The sequence below is a fragment of the Malaya genurostris genome, chromosome 3 (assembly GCF_030247185.1).
Source record: "Malaya genurostris strain Urasoe2022 chromosome 3, Malgen_1.1, whole genome shotgun sequence".
Taxonomy (NCBI): domain Eukaryota; kingdom Metazoa; phylum Arthropoda; class Insecta; order Diptera; family Culicidae; genus Malaya; species Malaya genurostris.
Genome location: NC_080572.1, coordinates 301,652,747 through 301,673,154, shown reverse-complemented (window position 1 = coordinate 301,673,154; position 20,408 = coordinate 301,652,747). Strand labels below are relative to the sequence as shown.

Below are 20,408 nucleotides of genomic sequence, written 5' to 3'. Positions count from 1 at the left end.
TAGCGCAAACTGTTTTTACAAACCTACTTCGTAAAAAGAAATTTTTACTACAATATAAGTATTTTTGGAACGAGTTTAATAAGTAGAGTCCGGAAAATGATGTTTGAGGTATTTTGGAATTTCAAAATGGCGACTTTTGGCGTTTAGTTGTTAACTCCATTACAATATGAGTATTTTCGGAACAAGTTTGATGAGTAGATGTCGGAAAACGACGTTTTAGTTTGTTCCGAAATCCAAAATGGTAGTTTCTGGTTAATTGCTATTTCTTGAACACCTTCATAATTTGTGCCGATATTACTCGAATTTCTCGAATGCGATATTACTCGGAAATATGCATATTTTCGGAAGGGTTTTCATGAGTATGCGATTTAATTTTTGAAACAGTAGTACAATATCTGCGGTATATATAAATTATAGCTGAAATTTTTAAAAAATACTGATATACCAATTAAATCTGTTTCAAATTATTAAGACATTTTAAGTTAGACAAAGGGTGAGGGCAAATGGTCAAAACTCGTCGCTTTCCGACGTCTACTCATCAAACCCGTTGCGACAAAAACTCCTATTTTAATGGTTTGTAACGAACGTCGATATACAGGAAGTCGCCATCTTGGATTTAAAAGCCATTTAGGGTAGCCTTTCCGGCAAATACTGATGATTTTGTTCCAAAAGTTTGCACATCCTATAATACATATACATAAGAAAAACATTTTTTACGTTAAAAATATCAAATAACGTAAACTTTTTTTACGTCTTGGTTAATGGAGGTTTGGGTGTGTACCTATTTTTTCGAATTATTTGAATACGTGTCAAAATGTTTGATGTAAATAAGTCGTACTTTAGTTTAGGTGCTCCGCTTCAAAATCTAGTAGCGATGAAGGGAAAGCTTGAACAATTCACACATTCGATCGACTAACTGATTTTCGGACGTGTCAAGAGAGCATTTCAGATTCAATCGTATTCACGTTATCCAGCTATGCCTCTGACATTACCCACTCGTACTTTTTTTAAATTCGATTTTGTTACAAAAAATGTAAAAAAAACTGGTATTCCTAAAATATATAGCAACCTAAAAAAATATAATTTCAAAAACTTATAATGTTAGCATGCTTGATTGCGTTAGCCTGAAAAATAAATAATCGGATTGTTAATACTATTTATGAGGGCTATCGAAAGCAAAAGTAAGCGAATGGAAGCATATGCGAATGAATGAGTGTGGATGAGTGCGGTAAGAGTAATTTATCACCTCGACGTGTTTTGTATCGTACGGTCACGAAGTCATCTGGAAAAGTTTGAATGAAGAAAAAGAAATTTAGTGCAAGAAACATGTGTTGAGTGCTAAGCGCAGAAGTTTCGAATTCCCCCGTTCGTATGTCGTACTAGGAAAAAGTTTCACCTACGTGCCTGGATTATGTAGTGTGAATTAATAGGAGACAGATCACGAGACCTTTCCGAACCGGCTCTTTGCAATATTCTGGTGTTTCATTTCCATGCGGAACTTGACTGTCTGTTCGGCCGAAATCAGTACTGGACCGTGGCATGACTTGGGATTCGATTCTACCGATGCTGAAACTGATACTGAACCACTTTTATCCTGCAATTCCATGCATCAGCATCTAGAAAAAAGGAAAATTTGCATCTTCTCGAAGATAATCTTTTTGTTGGCTTCAGTGATTTGTGTGCATTCCATGATAACGATCTTCAATCTGCTTCTCTCTTGCAAAATAAAAATGGATAAAAATAAATTGCATTAGCTTTTGGAGAGTACGGAGTAGGTTACCGAAGCAGATCATCATCAACATCTTCATTATCATGCACACACCGAGTTACGGGTTTAATCTTTTCTTGTACTGCGTTCAATCGAGAAAGACATACTGATAAATGTTTCTATTCCCAGAAGAATCCTGTTGAAATGTTCTTTCACTTTGATACCGTTGCTGGTGGTGAACCGAATTCATAACCGTGTCAATTTTGGTGCAGCTCTCTTTCAAACGCATGGTACTTTATGTGAGCTCTTAAATGCGAACGCACGGTCGCTGGTTCCGCCAAGGCGTACTGTTTCCGGCCAACATCCTTCGTCAATACTCGGGAACTGGAGCGAAAAGTTTTCGAAAACTGATACCATCATCACCACCACCTACCACTTCACGGTCAATTGGCTTTGGTTTATTCTCGTGGGTGTTCGTTGACTTGAGGAAAATCTCTGCAGTCTCCAACAGATGAAGGAAAGCTTTCCCCACCCGAGATTCGATATTCCGTAATTAAATTTTAACTTTTCCACCGCTTTGACGTGACTTTCTTCGGTCGAGAGCCACTCTTCGGAGAACCACTCCCATTCTTAACCCTTGACCGCTGCACCATCGGCTAATGATAAGCTAATGATGATGATGATGATGACGATGATGACGATTAGTTCGAGCGTGTTCGGAAAGGGCTCTCGTGATTTCCCATTGTTTGGATCGGTGGGGCTAAGCTTGAATGAAGTTTTGACAAATTCTTGGGAATTGTTGGTTCAACATCTGGAAAAAGCCTGAACCCGAGTTTGGAACAGCAATAGAGATAAATTTATCGACCGGATAGAAGAACAGTTATTGGCCCGGGAATTAACAAGGGAATGAGGGAGCTTACAGTTACGCTATGTATTCAATTGATTGATTGATTCCAATATTTACCGTCATTCTGTGCTTTGTGCAGAGTTTGGTACATCTTTTTGTACCATTTGGCTTGATTGTTTTCGTCCACTTCCTGGCGGGAATAGAAAAAAGAAATACCATTAGAGACCTGATCAGTGGGGATGTTTTTTTTGCTCCGATGGCGATGGGTAGGAAATTGATTTCATGTGAGATTTTCCTTGCGGAAAGTATGAAAACCTACTAAGCATTTCATTCTCAAGAGCTTGTTTTAAGAGTATTGTTTGACCGACGACACGACCAGACACTCCGAAGAAAAATCTGAACAAAAAGTGTTCGTGAGTGATTTACCGCCAGTTACCATAAATATAGCGACCCCTCGATAATCATGAAAATAATCTTCTTGAGCAACACTGTTTAAGTTGCTATGAACTAGTTACCAAGGAGCGTTATAATAAATAAACAAATCATTTGAGAAAGATGTGAAACTTTTGTATAAATTTAAATTTTGTTTCAACGTTCTTTTTAGATTTGCGCCGATCACAATAGTACAATAACCAAATCTGGTACAAATCAAATTATTTGAAGGAGACCTGTTTGCACTGGAGGCTTTCGATGTGCACTTCAAAGCCTATAATTTCGATCAAATCTAATATACTGAGAAATTTGATTCCCGTGCTGTTCAAATGCCTTCCATATTCTTCAAAGTATACGCACTTTTCAAAGACCTCAAATCACTGAGAGTAGAATTGAAATGGTTTTACTTTAGAAAGTCATTAGAAAATAGCAAATATGCTTTCAATACTAAATTCTGATGATCAGACTGATAAAAAGTTTCGCAATGACGGATTGAATGACTGCAAAACTTAACACCATTTAAAAACTCATTTACATAGCAGATGGTCATGGTGGTATGGTTACGTTGAACTATTTAACAAATATCCATGAACATTGAATTGTTTGGAAGTCATTTTTAATATGTTCCAGCACCAGCATACGTAACGAAAGCTATTTGTTTAAAGATTTACTGTGTAAATTCATATACCAATCGATTCAACTCGACGAACTGAGCAAATGTCTGTGTGTGTGTGTGTGTGTGTGTGTGTGTGTGTGTGTGTGTGTGTGTGTGTGTGTGTGTGTGTGTGTGTGTGTGTGTGTGTGTGTGTGTGTGTGTGTGTGTGTGTGTGTGTGTGTGTGTGTGTGTGTGTGTGTGTGTGCGTGTGTGTGCGTGTGTGTGTGTGTGTGAGAGAAAGAGAGAGTGTGTGTGTGTTTTTATGTGTGTGTCTGTATGTGTGTTGAGATCTGTTGAGGTCTGTTGTGTGTTGAGTTTGAGATCTCGGAGATGGCTGGACCGGTTCTGATCAAACTAGTCGCAAATGAAAGGTTTCCCCGTCATCATTTGGTTTACATATGTCATATTCGAATGATTATGTTGCCAAAAACGAACCGTGCTAAAATCGGTCCGAGGCAAATTGTCATGAAAAAGGATGCTGTACGCAGTCTTCTTGGTACTTAGAAACAATTGTATGTAACAGTACAAAAAAATCGTGTTTCACGTTGCTCCCAAACATTGCTTTGTCATACAGCAAAAAAAAACTCCTACTGCTGGAATAGGGGGAAAAGTCGCTTATACAAAAATGTCGATATCTCCGTTGAAAATGGATGGATTTTAACAATCTATGGCTTGTTGGATAGCTATTACCTTGTGGAATCTAAGTATAGAAACATATTCTGTTTTCAAGGTCAAGTGTGACAGATACTGTCAAAAAACTAAAAATTTTGACATAAAACTTCGTAGAACTCAAAAAGTAAACATTCGATCTCAAAACCATTCAATAGCGTTCTGGGTGATGGGGAGACCTTTCATTTGCGACTAGTTTGATCAAAATCGGTCCAGCCATCTCTGAGATCTCGACCTCTTAGTTGACAACACACATACACACACACACACACACGGACATTTGTTCAGTTCGTCGAGCTGAATCGATAGGTATATAATATTCGGCCCTCCGGGCCTCGGAAAATTTTTCTAAAGTTTGAGCGAATTCTATACCTATTTTTTATATATATAAAAAAAGGTAAAAAGGGCCTAGGCAAATTTGATCATTTGGTGAACCAAAAATTGACCATACGTTGGTATGAGACTTAGGCGTATTATTATTTGTATTTGGTAATAGTTCAATTACTAGCGAGCAAATTATTTTCAGTGTGAATTTTTATATTGAGTACACGCTTACTTGTGGCTACCCAAAATTGGGTAAAAAGTCACCCAATTTCGAAAAAAAACTATACCTACCCAAAATGGAATATAATGGGTATTATGTCATTTTGGGTAAATATGCTTTACGCAAAATTTGAGTAGAATTTGTGCCCTTTTGTTGACATTTATAAATGCGTGGGAAGTATTCATTATTATTCGACCCAATGGTGTTTAATTTTGTGGTTCCAGCATTTTTTTTGCAAACCTCACATACAATAGGCATCGTAAGTTTTACATTTGTTTTGATTCTATGGTTTTTTGTAACATTCACCCGAAACACTATTGCATCTCTCGGTATTATCACTAAGCAACGGGACATTGAAAATCTATTCACACTTTACAATGCACAGTGGTCCGGATCCACAATTTAGGGGGACAAAAACATTTGTGGCTTAGCCTTATACTTTAGAGCTATGATGTCTTCAGAACAAATGATCAGTGAATGATAAGCCATATTTTGAAGCATATGGTATTAGGATGGTTCTTATTATTAGGGTGATGCAAAAATTATTTTCCGTATGTGTTGAGATAGAGGGCTGCACCCTTCGGCAAAATTGTAGGAAAACTTATATCAAGCAACTTTGCTGAGGACATTATTGTAGTATCTCTAACAGTTTTTGTGTTACAGCTATTTTAATAGAGCAACTTAGGGTGTTCCTAAAAAAAAGATTTTTTGCTCTAGCTTTCTTATTTTTCACTTCTCGTTTTTGGTGTCTTTGAATATCTTTTAGAGTCTCAATTTTCTTTGCGTTTCGCCTTCGGCTCGTCAGTGCTTAAAGCAGTTCAAATTGAACTGCCATCTCGTGCCTAGCAGTTCAACTTAAACCGCTAAGCAGACGCAAAGCTTACACAAATTATGTAACGCTTTTGGATATTACACAGAAGTGCAATATCCTTTCTGACGTCTCGGGCGTAAACGAATGACGACTGGCTACTGGTCGCCGCAGAGATTTGAACATTTGGGGGTTTTTTGTTTTGTGCAAAAAGCACATATTTTGTTTCAATTTTCTTTGCGTTTCGCCTTCGGCTCGTCAGTGCTTTCGCCTTCGGCTCGTCGTTTACGCCCGAGACGTCAGAAAGGATATTGCACTTCTGTGTAATATCCAAAAGCGTTACATAAGTTGTGTAAGCTTTGCGTCTGCTTAGCGGTTTAAGTTGAACTACTAGGCACGAGATGGCAGTTCAATTTGAACTGCTTTAAGCACTGACGAGCCGAAGGCGAAACGCGAAGAAAATTGAAACAAAATATGTGCTTTTTGCACAAAACAAAAAACCCCCAAATATCTTTTAGAGTGAAAGTGAAACCAAATTTTTGATGACTAGCGCATTCAGGTAGCGTTATATATCGTATGCATCAAAGTATGGTTTATCTGTCACTGATCGTTTGTTCTGAAGACATCATAGCTCTAAAGTATAAGGCTAAACCACAAATGTTTTTGTCCCCCTAAATTGTGTATCCGGACCACTGTGTAGTGGAAATAAGTTTCCTTTTAAGGGATCCACGTTTAATATCTAAAATTGAATAATAGAATACTGTGTCGTGGTATGCAAGGTGTCATGAACGAACAACAAGGTGAACGATGTCACATAAGTAAGCTATTGGTAGAGCATTATGAGCTTGGTCGGAGTACAATGAAAACGTAGAGAACAGCAGAGTTGTATTAAAAATGGTTTTAAGACACCTATTCTGAAGAGTTCAGATGAGAGCTAGCTGCACAGCCCCAGACCGATACAAAGTTGTGAGTGAATATAAGCATAGTAGTAGCTCAAAAGTGCACGCCGAGGAACATATGATCGCACTCTCCACATGATACCACAGGAGAATGCGATACGATTTTCAGCTAAACTTATATGATGAGTCCAAGATAACGTAGGGTCAAGATGTATGCCCAGGCATTTAAAGCATTTTACATTTTCAATCACGTAATCTGTTAGCTTCGAGTTGTCATGAATTGGTAACAATTTTCGCATGGAACGAGAAGTCATATATTTCGTTTTAAGTAAATTCAATGACAATAAATTAACGTTGAAATATTTGTCAAGGACTGTTCATTGAGCTACTGATATTATGATGGGGGTAAAATAAGGCTGTATCATCGGCAAAGAGTCTTGGAGTACCGTTAAGATTCAAGTTGCCTAAATCATTTATGTATAAGAGAAATAATAAAAGTCCTATATTACTACCTTGTGGTACACCAATTTTCGTAGGAGCGAGGTTGCTACGTTCCCCATCAATGGATGCCTATTTGTCAAGTAACTACGAATAAGGCTGTTGGCAATGCCTCTGATACCATAACATTCAAGCTTTTCGAGTAAAATCGTGTTGTTTAACGTGTCAAAAGCTTTTTTAAGGTCAAGAAATAAGGCACTTTCACTCATTATCTTGTCAACTAGTTCTATAATAACAGTTTGTGTGACAAAACCTTCTCTAAAACCGTATTGAAATTGGTAGAAGACGCTATGTTTATTTAAAAAGTCAAACAATCTGGTGACTAATAGTCAAATGTCAGTTCAAAACGGTTGAATATTACCATCAGCACACAATCGGAAATCGTAATAGGCCATTGATAATTATAGTTACGGATTGTATTATTGAACTGACAAGAAGTAAACAAATTCAAAGATTTTGGATGCACCAAGAAAGTTGCGTTTTTCCTACCCTGTAGATAGAGATAGAATTTCTAAAAGTAAAATAAATTTACTCTTACCGATCTCAGTGTCAGTGGCATTCCTTCCCGCGTCGTCGGACCGATCCCGTCGATCTTCTTCGGAGACAACTGTGCCATGGCGGCCGGTCGCCGCACCGTTACTGGGATGTCCACCTCCGGTTCACTGTAATAGTCGACCCGAACGGGCTGCTGACCTATGAAGTATACAGAGAAAGAGGTGTGTAGTATGGTAAGTTTGTGCCTAGTTGTGTACAAGTTTACTTATTTCAGGACCCCGTCCCAGCCGGGTTCCGCTGCTGCTCCGTTGGTATGTTTGTTGGTTTCTTGCCGTACTGCCGGTTGTTCGACTGGCCGATGACTGGTAGACATTGGACTGGTTGCTGGATTCGTAGGTGTTCACCAGCTGCTGGCTGATTCTACCATCTAAGAGTTACATTTCGCATGAAAAGATTCGAATGACAGGCAGAATGGGGGGGAAAGTAATCGAAAATTAATTACCCGCATCCACATTCAAGAACCGCAATTTATGACTGGAGTTTTGACAGAGCTTACACGTTTTTCTCTCTCTCTCTTTCTCTCTCTCGAATAGATGCGGAAGGATAGACAATAAATTTCACTTACTGCAGTTATAGTTCCTCTTTGTTCCAGGCCACAGAGCATTAGGGGAAATGCTTGATAACTTTCCGTTGGTGGAAAAACTTGCAGCGAATGGGTGGAATTTTCTTTTCCTGTCCGTATCAGAAATGGCAAATCGAATTCTACTCGAATTTCGGACGGAGCAAACGAAAGGTGAAAATTTATCTACTTTTCTGTGGAGGTCTTTCAGGCATCCAGGAAAGACCAACTTCTCCGGGACGAAAATTCCCTCCGGTGGTTCGGGTTTGGATGAATAATGTCTTTGTAAGCGCACAAGTTTTGCGATGTAAACGTTGGAAAAGTTGCTTTCGTCACGGAAAACCGAAAAGTTGGTTGGGGGGGCTAGAAGGTAAGTTTTATTTCTGCGTTCTGGCGAAAATTCGTGAGATGCTTACCAATCCAAGCGATTACGGATGAAAGTTAGGAGATTTTGTTTTTCTTCGTCTCGGAGAAACGGCAAAATTTTACAGTTTATCTTCCAATTATTCGATTGCTCTTCAATAAGTTGCTGCATTCAACAACGAAGCATTTTAAAATTTGTTGTCAGTTTCCGGTTGATATCCTGATTGCAACCGAACGAGAAAGTTTATCGAAATCTCAACGGCAAAGTTTTCCAACTTTCACGTTGCCCACTTTTCCTACAGAGAACATCTGGTTCGCAAACTACAGTGAAGATGTTGTGGTGAAAGAGAAGGAAGAGGAGTAGAAAAACGGAACAGGAAAAGGTAAATCTTATATTTCTAGTTGAACGTGCGGTGCGATTGAAGTTTCTCATCGTAAAACTTCGACCCGGACGGTAAATGGAAATACAGCTTTCGAACAAATCTATTTCAAGAATGTTCAAATATTTCCGCTTGGTTCGGCAAACGCAAAAACTGCTCACCCACAGAATCTAAGCTGGCAGCATGCAGAACTGTCACGCGCCCGGACAGTGACAGGATGTGTCAGCGCACCCTCATCAAAACGATATCGAGAATCCATTACTGCTAGTTTCCATTGAAGGTTGTCACATGTTTTATCTCCTTCTCGACGGGTTGTTGATGGAAAAAGTTCTCCCGCTGTATTTCGGCTTGCCGTTCGTTTCCCGGGCGAAGCGAAGTTTTTCTACTAGTTTTATTCGGTTTGTTTTTACCCGATGAAACTGAAAACAAAATAAAGTGCATTTCTGCGCTGGAAAAGTTTCTGAGGCAATCAAGTAGTTGAACCGATTGAACTTAACTAATTAAGTTGTAGGAAGGAGTTCGTGAATGAAGAAATCAGTAGTGGATTGAATTATTCCTTTCATTCCGAGGGAATCATTTAACTAAAGTAATTTAGCTGTGTTTTTTCTTTCTTTAAACTTCAACGTAATCAGCTTACTTTGTGAAAATTGAGGATTCTATTGTTAAAACAGATGCTTTCTATTGATGAAGAATATTAACGATTTTATTAAAATTAGCTGCTGCGAAAGTAAACCACTCTGCATGAAGGAAGAACTGAGCAACATTTATTTATTAAAGGGTCTTAGGATACATTGCACTTCAAAATTTCTCATAGGTCATCAAAATCTGATATTTTTTGTGAGATCTATCTCAAATAGTTTCAAAACCTCTTCCACAGCCTTAAAATCAACACCAATAATGATGTCCACAGAAGAATGTATCATGTGAGAGTCACACTTTCGAGTGTTTGAGAGCGCGTCGCCCTGCTTCACTTCATCTAACGTCGCGGATGTCAACTAGTCGATAGTTTTACAGCCAAGTTGTCGGCTTCTGCTTGTGGTGGTTTGTGCGAAGTGCACATGATTAGTTTCATTTTCTTTCGCGTTTCGTCTTCGACTCATCAGTGCTGTAGCAGTTTATCTCAAACTGCTATCTCCACCTGCTAGTTAAATTTAAATCACTTAGCAGACGCAAAGTTCCTTTTATTTAAGTGACGATTTTTAGACTACTGCGCCGAAGCGCAATGTCTTTTCTGATGTATTGGACTTAAAGGATTGGCAACTTTTGAAAACTTAGCATCAGAATCAGAGAAGACATTGCGCTCTGGCGCGTTAGTCTGGAACTCATCACTTAAATAGAGTGAACTTTGCGTCGATTTCAGAAGATTTCAGAAGATTTCAGAATATTTCAGAAGATTTCAGAAGATTTCAGAAGATTTCAGAAGATTTCAGAAGATTTCAGAAGATTTCAGAAGATTTCAGAAGATTTCAGAAGATTTCAGAAGATTTTAGAAGATTTCAGAAGATTTCAGAAGATTTCAGAAGATTTCAGAAGATTTCAGAAGATTTCAGAAGATTTCAGAAGATTTCAGAAAATTTCAGAAAATTTCAGAAGATTTCAAAAGATTTCAGAAGATTTCAGAAGATTTCAGAAGATTTCAGAAGATTTCAGAAGATTTCAGAAGATTTCAGAAGATTTCAGAAGATTTCAGAAGATTTCAGAAGATTTCAGAAGATTTCAGAAGATTTCAGAAGATTTCAGAAGATTTCAGAAGATTTCAGAAGATTTCAGAAGATTTCAGAAGATTTCAGAAGATTTCAGAAGATTTCAGAAGATTTCAGAAGATTTCAGAAGATTTCAGAAGATTTCAGAAGATTTCAGAAGATTTCAGAAGATTTCAGAAGATTTCAGAAGATTTCAGAAGATTTCAGAAGATTTCAGAAGATTTCAGAAGATTTCAGAAGATTTCAGAAGATTTCAGAAGATTTCAGAAGATTTCAGAAGATTTCAGAAGATTTCAGAAGATTTCAGAAGATTTCAGAAGATTTCAGAAGATTTCAGAAGATTTCAGAAGATTTCAAAAGATTTCAAAAGATTTCAGAAGATTTCAGAAGATTTTAGAAGATTTCAGAAGATTTCAGAAGATTTCAGAAGATTTCAGAAGATTTCAGAAGATTTCAGAAGATTTCAGAAGATTTCAGAAGATTTCAGAAGATTTCAGAAGATTTCAGAAGATTTCAGAAGATTTCAGAAGATTTCAGAAGATTTCAGAAGATTTTAGAAGATTTCAGAAGATTTCAGAAGATTTCAGAAGATTTCAGAAGATTTCAGAAGATTTCAGAAGATTTCAGAAGATTTCAGAAGATTTCAGAAGATATCAGAAGATTTCAGAAGATTTCAGAAAATTTCAGAAGATTTCAAAAGATTTCAGAAGATTTCAGAAGATTTCAGAAGATTTCAGAAGATTTCAGAAGATTTCAGAAGATTTCAGAAGATTTCAGAAGATTTCAGAAGATTTCAGAAGATTTCAGAAGATTTCAGAAGATTTCAGAAGATTTCAGAAGATTTCAGAAGATTTCAGAAGATTTCAGAAGATTTCAGAAGATTTCAGAAGATTTCAGAAAATTTCAGAAGATTTCAGAAGATTTCAGAAGATTTCAGAAGATTTCAGAAGATTTCAGAAGATTTCAGAAGATTTCAGAAGATTTCAGAAGATTTCAGAAGATTTCAGAAGATTTCAGAAGATTTCAGAAGATTTCAGAAGATTTCAGAAGATTTCAGAAAATTTCAGAAGATTTCAGAAGATTTCAGAAGATTTCAGAAAATTTCAGAAGATTTCAGAAGATTTCAGAAGATTTCAGAAGGTTTCAGAAGATTTCAGAAGATTTCAGAAGATTTCAGAAGATTTCAGAAGATTTCAGAAGATTTCAGAAGATTTCAGAAGATTTCAGAAGATTTCAGAAGATTTCAGAAGATTTCAGAAGATTTCAGAAGATTTCAGAAGATTTCAGAAGATTTCAGAAGATTTCAGAAGATTTCAGAAGATTTCAGAAGATTTCAGAAGATTTCAAATAAATTTCAGAAAATATCAGAAAATGTCAGAAAATGTTAGAAAATATCCGAGATTGTTAGAAAATCTCGGAAGAGAAAAGAAGGAGAAAAGGACGAAAATTTTTTACAATGTTTGAAAATATTACAAAATGACAGAAAATGTCATTGTTGTTTCTGGTATAGTTGATTCTATAAAAATAGCGCACCTTCACTCGTAGCGGACTTTTCGATGCTCAGAAAGATGAATTAAATAATTTTACAGACACTTTTATTTGCAGCGATTCATTGATGGTCAAACTATAATAAGTTTACTCTACTAGCTTTCTGCTTCACCCCAGCAGTAAATCACGGTAGTAGTAGTTTGTAACGAAAGTGTGAGAATTAACTTCAACTGGGGTTACAGGGTATACTTTACACTCTAATTTTCTTTAACGGATGATTCGGTGGGTAAGTATGGTAATTCTTAACTGTCAGAAATGGTCAAGAATTGCTAGAAATATGACAGAAAATGACAGAAGACATAAAATATAAAAACTGTGAGGAAATGTAAAAAATATCGGTGAATGTCAGAAAATGTTTCATTTTTCCTTAATGCTGTTCATTTATCTTGTTTGGTAGAGATAAATAATGCACTGGCAATAATAATAATAATAATAATAATAATAATAATAATAATAATAATAATAATAATAATAATAATAATAATAATAATAATAATAAATTATGTTACTCAAAATTTGTCTTTTTCAATTTAACCCATCAACCCGTCAAGTTTGGTAGAACCGATTTGCCCAGTGCTGCTGCCATCACCAAATTTATCTGCAACTCTGGCTGTTCATAATTGCCGGTAGGATAATCGCATTAGGTCGGTCGTTTAAAATTTTCACTCTTGTTAATTTTTTGTTTTGAAAATTAGCTTATTCTCATTTTAATAGAAAATGCAATGAACAAAGTTTTGATGATTAAGAATCTATGCTAAGGGGGATCTAAGTTTATTATTTGTGTGGAGACATGTGGTTCGAATTACGAAACTTATTCATATAAACTGGCTCATGAAGTGTTTTTATCATTACCGATCTCTGTGTGTTAAATTAACAATAACATGGAACTTGTGATCATGAAGGTTGAACTTATAATTTTCATCTAATTTTCTGCACTCTATAATGAAACCAGAAACCAATATTATCCTATATTCGTGTCACTAGCTTAGAGCGAATTCTAGACGTCATATCTACTCAAACCTCCAACTCCGCGACACCTAGGGACGAGAATGATCAGTCGTCATCCTTTCGGAAATTAGGTAAAGCATCAACATTCCTTCTCCTCCTTATACTTTATCCTTCTCTGTGAACGAAGGATACGGGGGTGGTCGGCAGAGATGGCTTGATTTGGAATGGTACCAATTCGGTGAACTATTTTCTAAGTAACTCTTATTTGTCAATCAGCAGAAATCATGATGATATCAGTGTGAAATTCGTCAAGAACATCGTCACAACGCAACATAACTCTAGCTCTTTACAATTTGCCGGATTCGGCAAAGTCCCGGTGAGTTTGGTATCTTGGCTCCGTAGTACGCCAACACTTTTCGAGCGTAGTATGTGGTAGGATGCTAGATCAAGCCAACATACAGTTGATGCTTGGTGCCTAGTTAAGAATGGCACAATAAGCATTCTTGAAGCTTCTTCCCTGTAAACCGCGCCGTTGATTGTATCGGAAATCAAAAAGAGTTCGTTTATTTAATCATTTAGACAATTTATTCTCAAAACATTTTTCTCCGAAACGTTGAACTTTGACTTGGTAAAGATAAATCCTTGACATAAGTTTCGTCTTCCATCATCTTGCAACACGATATTGTGAGCAACTTCGCGGGATTTTTCAGTGATATTTTACTTTTCATCCGACTCCAGGGATTTTTTCTCCTTATAAACATGTCTTCCGGCTTTCTGTACAAAACTGACAGCCCACTTAGAAAAAAACGTTCAACGCTGGTCCTTCATTGGTCCAATACGTTGAATCATTGGTCCAATGAAAGTCCAATCAATCGTTCAACGGGAGGCCAACACGGGACCTTCGTTTGCCGATTTTGAAACAGACCGTTGAACCGAATGCCATTTTTTTCGTTCAACAAACCCGGCAGACAGAGGTCCATTGTTGAGCCATTTTTAAAATGAGGAGTTGGAGCCCCGTTGGACTAGTTATACTGCAGAATTTCTGAAGTTTTTCTCACTTATTTGTTTAAACAAACAATACATACCTGCACAATACTTCTACTTCACGTAGAATAACAACAAATTTCCTATCTATGTTAAGGTAACACTTAATTTTCACACTATTTTTGCAAGAGAAAAAACAACAACAAACCGTTCCAGCAAATTGAACGAATCTTTCGTGCAATATATCGTTCAACAAGCGCTCAAAAATCAACAAAATTGAACGGCCTGCTGAGAGGGAGACACCATTGGACTTTTTAGCAACATCTCGAATGAACCTAAGCACAAGGAACGACCGAAAATAGCTCTACGCCTAATTCGTATTACTGTTTTTGAATTATTTGATTTTAAATTTCCAAAATAAATATTAAGTTAGTTTAAATTCAGAATTTACTTTGCTGAAAAAAATTCTTGTTTCTATAGAATGTGTTTAGGTGGCGAATATCCTGGACACAAACCAGCAAAATTTCAATCCAAAACGAAATTCTCATTGACAACTAATTTTGTGATTAAAATCAAAAAATTTGACTCTATTTATCTATCACCATCATTGCTGAAAGACAGCACAAAGAAAACAAAATGAGATTGGTTTCATTAACATCTTTATTAGCCAAAAACTCATGAGAAGTATCAAAGCAAAACAATCCAGTAAAAAGCTAAAAAGGATTTGATATTTTAGCATGTGTTACGATATATATATATATATATATATATATATATATATATATATATATATATATATATATATATATATATATATATATATATATATATATATATATATATATATATATATATATATATATATATATATATATATATATATATATATATATATATATATATATATATATTTACCCAAGTAGCAATTAAAACTTGTGATAATTGGCATGTTTCATAATTGTTTCAGATCGGTTATTTTTGTTAGATATGCTAGACAATTGATTCAACACGTTTTTGTAAGGGATGTAAAATTCATGCACATTACTGCTTGTGAAACCAACTCAAAAACCGGAAGGGATTAATTTCCACATCCGGTTTTTCAACTGACTGTACGAAAAAATCATTTAAGCAGTTTCAATTCCGATTTCCACATAGCAAATATTACTGTTGTGAAACATATGAAGAAACTTGTTGCACATCATACATGAAAAGTGCGCTTTTCTAATCGCAGAATCGTTGCGAGATAAGTTAATAAATTCAGTACTAGAACAATGTTTGCTACTTGGATAAATTTCTAAACCGATAAGTAAAAATGCCGTAAACTCTTAGTGGAAAATGTATTTGTTCAGATTTATTGTGCATAATAATGTTTTTACGTGGAACAGTGAAGTGAGTTTTGAATGTTGCACTCTAATTGCATATTTCAAACGAAGTTCGTTGTATCTTTCAGCCAATACTGCAACTGGTTGCAGTTTTTCCAGCTGAATGATTTATCGAAACAAAAAGAAAGGTAGGCTTATATTAGTTCAAAACATAGTTTTGGATTAAGAAATTAAGATTCTTCACAGTTTGTGTAGAATAGTCGTAGTAGGCGGTTCCTCTGTGGCTTCTTGTTATTTTATGTTATGTTTTGCTCGGGCTACGTCATCTTGAGCACTAAAGCTTGCTTCAGATAGAAATGGAACAAAGACAATTGCCTGTATTTCAGTTATTCATTATTTAATTCAAGATCTTTTTTCATACAAATGTAGCGTTTTCTTCATACTTTTAAGAAAAAATACGGATAAAATTATTCGTCACGGTTTCGAAGGAATTCTCGAATTTTTCCTGTAACACGGCTCATTAGGCGGCACACACCTTCTTCGTCCATCGTTTTAGTTATCTTATTCCACCAGGTCGTCAGCTGATTCATGTCTTTGACAACGTTTTTCTTTGCCTTGAGTCTCCTCTTCATGATTGCCCAGTATTTCTCAATAGGGTGGTGCATACCATTCTTGAACGACTTTGCTGTAGTGACAGCTTGCCAAATCTGCCCAAAACATTACGGGATGGTCGTGGGATCGAATGAACGGCTAAATTCGTTTTTGGGGACACTCTTTTTGGTATAGTTCCGATGCATTGTCTTATTTGTAACGAAAACTTTCATTTTTCATCGTTCTGTTAAATTGTGCAAAACACTTCTTTTTTTGACCTTGAAGTATTGAAACAAAAGTGTACATTTCAATGGAAAATGGCATAGTGATAACTATGAATTCATGATTATATTTCACAGTTTGTTTAATAATGGTTTTTTTCCCTGATACTGTTAAAAAATCCCTTCTCATGAACCCATTTAATTGATGAACGTTGAGAGTTTTCCGAAATATTGAAATTGCGTCCATGTAGAAAACAGCCGAGCGAAATGTTTATTAAACGCAGCACTGTGCCAGCCATCGAATAAAATTTCCCAAGTGCGCTCAGGTGGTGTAAAAACGAGTCTATCCTAATCAAAAACACACGGGTGAAGGTGATAACATAGATACTGCCGAGGGTAAGTGAAATTTATCCTTTCCACAATCCACCAACGTCGTACAAAAACTCAGTGCATCACACGCAACATATTTTGCATCGTAGAGAAAAACGTGAGCAAAAAAACTGACGGATAGAAAAAAAAATCCTGCACCAAATAGCTTACCTTTGCTCTTGAGCAGCGTATTGATGGTTGGACTATCCGTTGTTTGCCGTGGTTCCGGGGCAAAACGGACCGAATGAGTTGGAGTGTTGCCACCGTCCCTCGTCGTTGTCGTCGTCGTCGTCGTCGATCCGATGGTTGGCAGTGAGTTGGAATTCTGCAGATGCCGCCGTGGTTCTGCGAATGTGGCCGGTTCCGGTCGAGTGGTCGGTGGATTGCTAGTAAATTGTACCGGTTTATCGTAGCCGGGAGCAGTGGTCCAGGGTGCCGATATTTGCGGTGTTTCGGCTCGTGACGATGGAGTTGCCGATAGATTCCGACGTTGCGGTGTGGGAGATTCGAACCCGATCGGACGGAATTCTCGCCGTTCGCTGACGGGGGATGGCGGTGCGCTGCGGGGTGTCCAAACGGGTTGCAGTGGTTCCGTCGATTTGCTGCTGTCTTTACTTCGCTCAGCTAGTTCTGCTTTGGTGAGAATTTCCGTGGACCGATTATGCGGTGACCAGACGCCTGCAAAACAACCGGAGAAGGATGGAAAACAAAAATTCAATTAATCCCCGGTATAAACAGTACATACAACTGCTGGCTTGTGGTAGGCAACCGGCAGATGATGATGATGATGACCGAATTATCGGTGACGCATTCATGGGGGTGTGGGAGGCTGGATTAGTCGGTTGTTGACACAGTAAACACACTCGCATTCACCACCAGATGGTACACGAACGAAAGGACAGCGGTTCGGTCAGTGCATTTGGTGTCGGGGTAAATAGAAATCTGACTTTCGGTTTGGTTGGGTTTAAGCAAACTTATTTATTCAAACTCGAAACATAGTCACAAATTGTGATGCTTCGTAGCCAATGTGGTTCGCATTAGTGTCAATATTTGTTTGAGAAAAAATTGAAAATGTCAGAAAACAAACATTCCCCCAAGTTAATTACAATATAATCGCGAAATACATTTTCGACACAGTTAAAGTCGTAGTAAACTTCAGCATTATGCAAAATAAAGTACCACAGTAGGCATTGTAAAGACCGTGAAAAAATAATTTTCACCGAACTCAAATTTTAAATGCTACTGATATGGCTACTTCGTTTTTTTGCGTTTCAACTGCTCTTGTTACAAAAAGAGTTCTATAGTTTTCAAGATTGATGCTTGTTGCACTTGCAACTGAACTGAATGAGTTTTTTTTCTGGATCCGTGAACCTTTATTGCCGATATCGGTTACAAAACCCTAAAACTAAATGCATTACATATAATTCAATAACTGATTTTGATTCTTTCATTTAGTACATTCAGTCCAATCAAGTTAAATATCGTTGTTTTCCAAGTAAAGCAAGATTGAGGTTATACTAACCTAAATAGTATTATTTCACAATGGGGAGATTAATTCACCAAAGTAACTTATAGAATAGTTACCTAACTTGTAGCAATAAATTGAAGTACAAGATAACTCCAAGTTAGTACAAGTACACTCCAGCGTTTTAGATGTGCTGATAGAAATTTAGTCCCAATTCATCTACCGCTGTCAGATCTCATTAACCTTAGCGCCACCGTTCAGTATGATAATCAGTGTGAAGGTGCGTGCGATTTGAGGGGTCGCACAACAATGCTTATGTAAAAAGAAACAAGGATTCCAATAAATAAAGTTGGTGGAAAAACAGAAAAAGTGGAATTTTTTGAAAAATTGTGGGATGTGAGCATTTTATCATTGTTTTTCAATTTTCAAAATATTTTTATCAAAAAGGTAAGACATTTTTATAAGAATTTTGCATTCCATTTCATGGTGGAATTAAATCGAATTAAGGGTTGAGATCAGTGTGTTTTCGGGTTATTTAGGGGGCTATTTTCACGCTTCAAATCTGATTTTCTCAGAAACGGTGACGAATATCAAAACACCCAACTGACAATCTCTTAGAAATTAGTTTAGATTATTCTGTGAAAATTTCAGAACGATTCATTGACTTTAGCGGTCGGGAAAGTCTTTTTTCTGAAGGAAGAATTGCATAGCTGAAAACGCTGTCATTCAACTTTTTCATTAAATATCTCGCCTTCAAAAGCATGGATCAAAAATCTATCCTTACAATGTCTAGATAATTCAATTTAGATGCGATTAGTGCATAAAAACTTAGGTGTTGTCGCGATAAAAATGATGTGAAAGTTATTTTTGTGAAGGTAAGTCGATTTCTAAGCACGCACCATTTTTTCTGCTCCAGTTTCCTGGTAACGTAACGAAACATGAGAGAGAAATAAAATCGGCTCAGCAAGGCTGCCAAACAAGCGGTACCTTTATTGGATTTTATGTGATGTAGTCAAACTTGTAATCGAAAATATCAAAACTTTCTTGGCCACCCGGCCACAACGAGAGCCATTTTGCACATTTGCGAGAGAGCATGGAGGGAAATGTAATACGCAGAGTGAGCCACGTGGCTATACGCGACCTACTGGCCTCAGACTTTAGGTTTATTTTTTTTGATCTACACTTTAATCGCAAGTACACCAAACATCTTGTTTTGGTTAAGATTATCATATTCTGGAGTTTCATCGAATTCGAAAATGCACGGGTACAAAAGTTTGTTGGCAAATATATTTGTTTCGATATTCGATTTGTTTCCACGGTTGGAGAGATTTTTCAAAAGGGGGTATACAAAAAGAATGACGAAAAAGTTTTAAGAAATCGATTGAGCTCTTAAAAACAGATATACACTGAAAACTGCTAGAACACTTTTTCAAAAATTAAAAAAAAAACCTTTTTTAATCCACCTAGTGGTGTAATGATGCCTTTCCTATATTACTTATATTTTCAAAAACATAACTAGAAAATTATGTCAAGTTTCTTTTTTTTAACTTGAATAAAATCAAAAACTTTCTTTGGGTATAAACTTCCATAACCTTTAAAATTTGTAAACAGTTATGTTAAGTTGATATAGATTTAAATGTGGCAACCCTGCACGCTATACAAAATTGAACAAAGCATGCTGTGTGCGTTGCTGAGAAATCGAAGTGAGTTCCGTTTTTGGAGATTTTCTTCACTATTATCGGTGCTTTCTGAAGCCGGAACCGAGGCTCATAGATTAGGAAGTCGGATCGGGGTAAAATTCAATAGCGATCTATGAGACCGTGAGACCTTTCATTTGAATCTAAGTTTGTGAAAATAAATACATACACACACCGACATTTGCTCAGTTCGTCGAGCTGAGTCGAACGGTATATGACACTCGGCTCTCCGAGCCTCGGTTCAAAAGTCGGTTTTCACAGTGATTGCACAAACTTTCTGTATGTGGCAAAAATACTTGTAACTTTTTGAAACGGCGTTATTCGTTAAGAATCTGATTTCATTTCTAAACATCTAGAAGGTCTGAGGGTCACTTTGAGTAAATCATTGCTTTTTATGAATAAAATCATACTCTGTTGTTCAAAGGATTATTTTTCAGCAGAAATTTGACTTTTGAACCAAGGCCCGGAAAACCGAATGTCATATGCAATTCGACTCAGCTCGACGAACTGAGCAAATGTCTGTCTGTGTGTGTGAAAAATTTGGTCACACCTTTTTCTCGGAGATGGCTGAACCGATTTTCACAAACTTAGATTCAAATGAAAGGTCTTAAGATACCATACGAGTATCCCAATTTCCATTTGG

At 36.7% G+C, this 20,408-nt stretch overlaps 1 protein-coding gene across 2 annotated transcripts in view; it reads right to left on the bottom strand.

Moving 5' to 3' along the window:
• Window positions 1–20,408, bottom strand: part of LOC131435823 (sorbin and SH3 domain-containing protein 1) — a 200,937-nt gene that overhangs the window by 108,973 nt on the left and 71,556 nt on the right. For both annotated transcript variants that reach the window (XM_058604038.1, XM_058604039.1), the window contains exons 4-8: window positions 16,775–17,281; window positions 7,821–7,982; window positions 7,599–7,753; window positions 2,673–2,745; window positions 1,247–1,282 (exon numbers count right to left, since the gene is read on the bottom strand). In XM_058604038.1, the coding sequence (XP_058460021.1) occupies window positions 1,247–1,282; window positions 2,673–2,745; window positions 7,599–7,753; window positions 7,821–7,982; window positions 16,775–17,281 (933 nt within the window). The remainder of the gene's footprint in view (window positions 1–1,246; window positions 1,283–2,672; window positions 2,746–7,598; window positions 7,754–7,820; window positions 7,983–16,774; window positions 17,282–20,408) is intronic.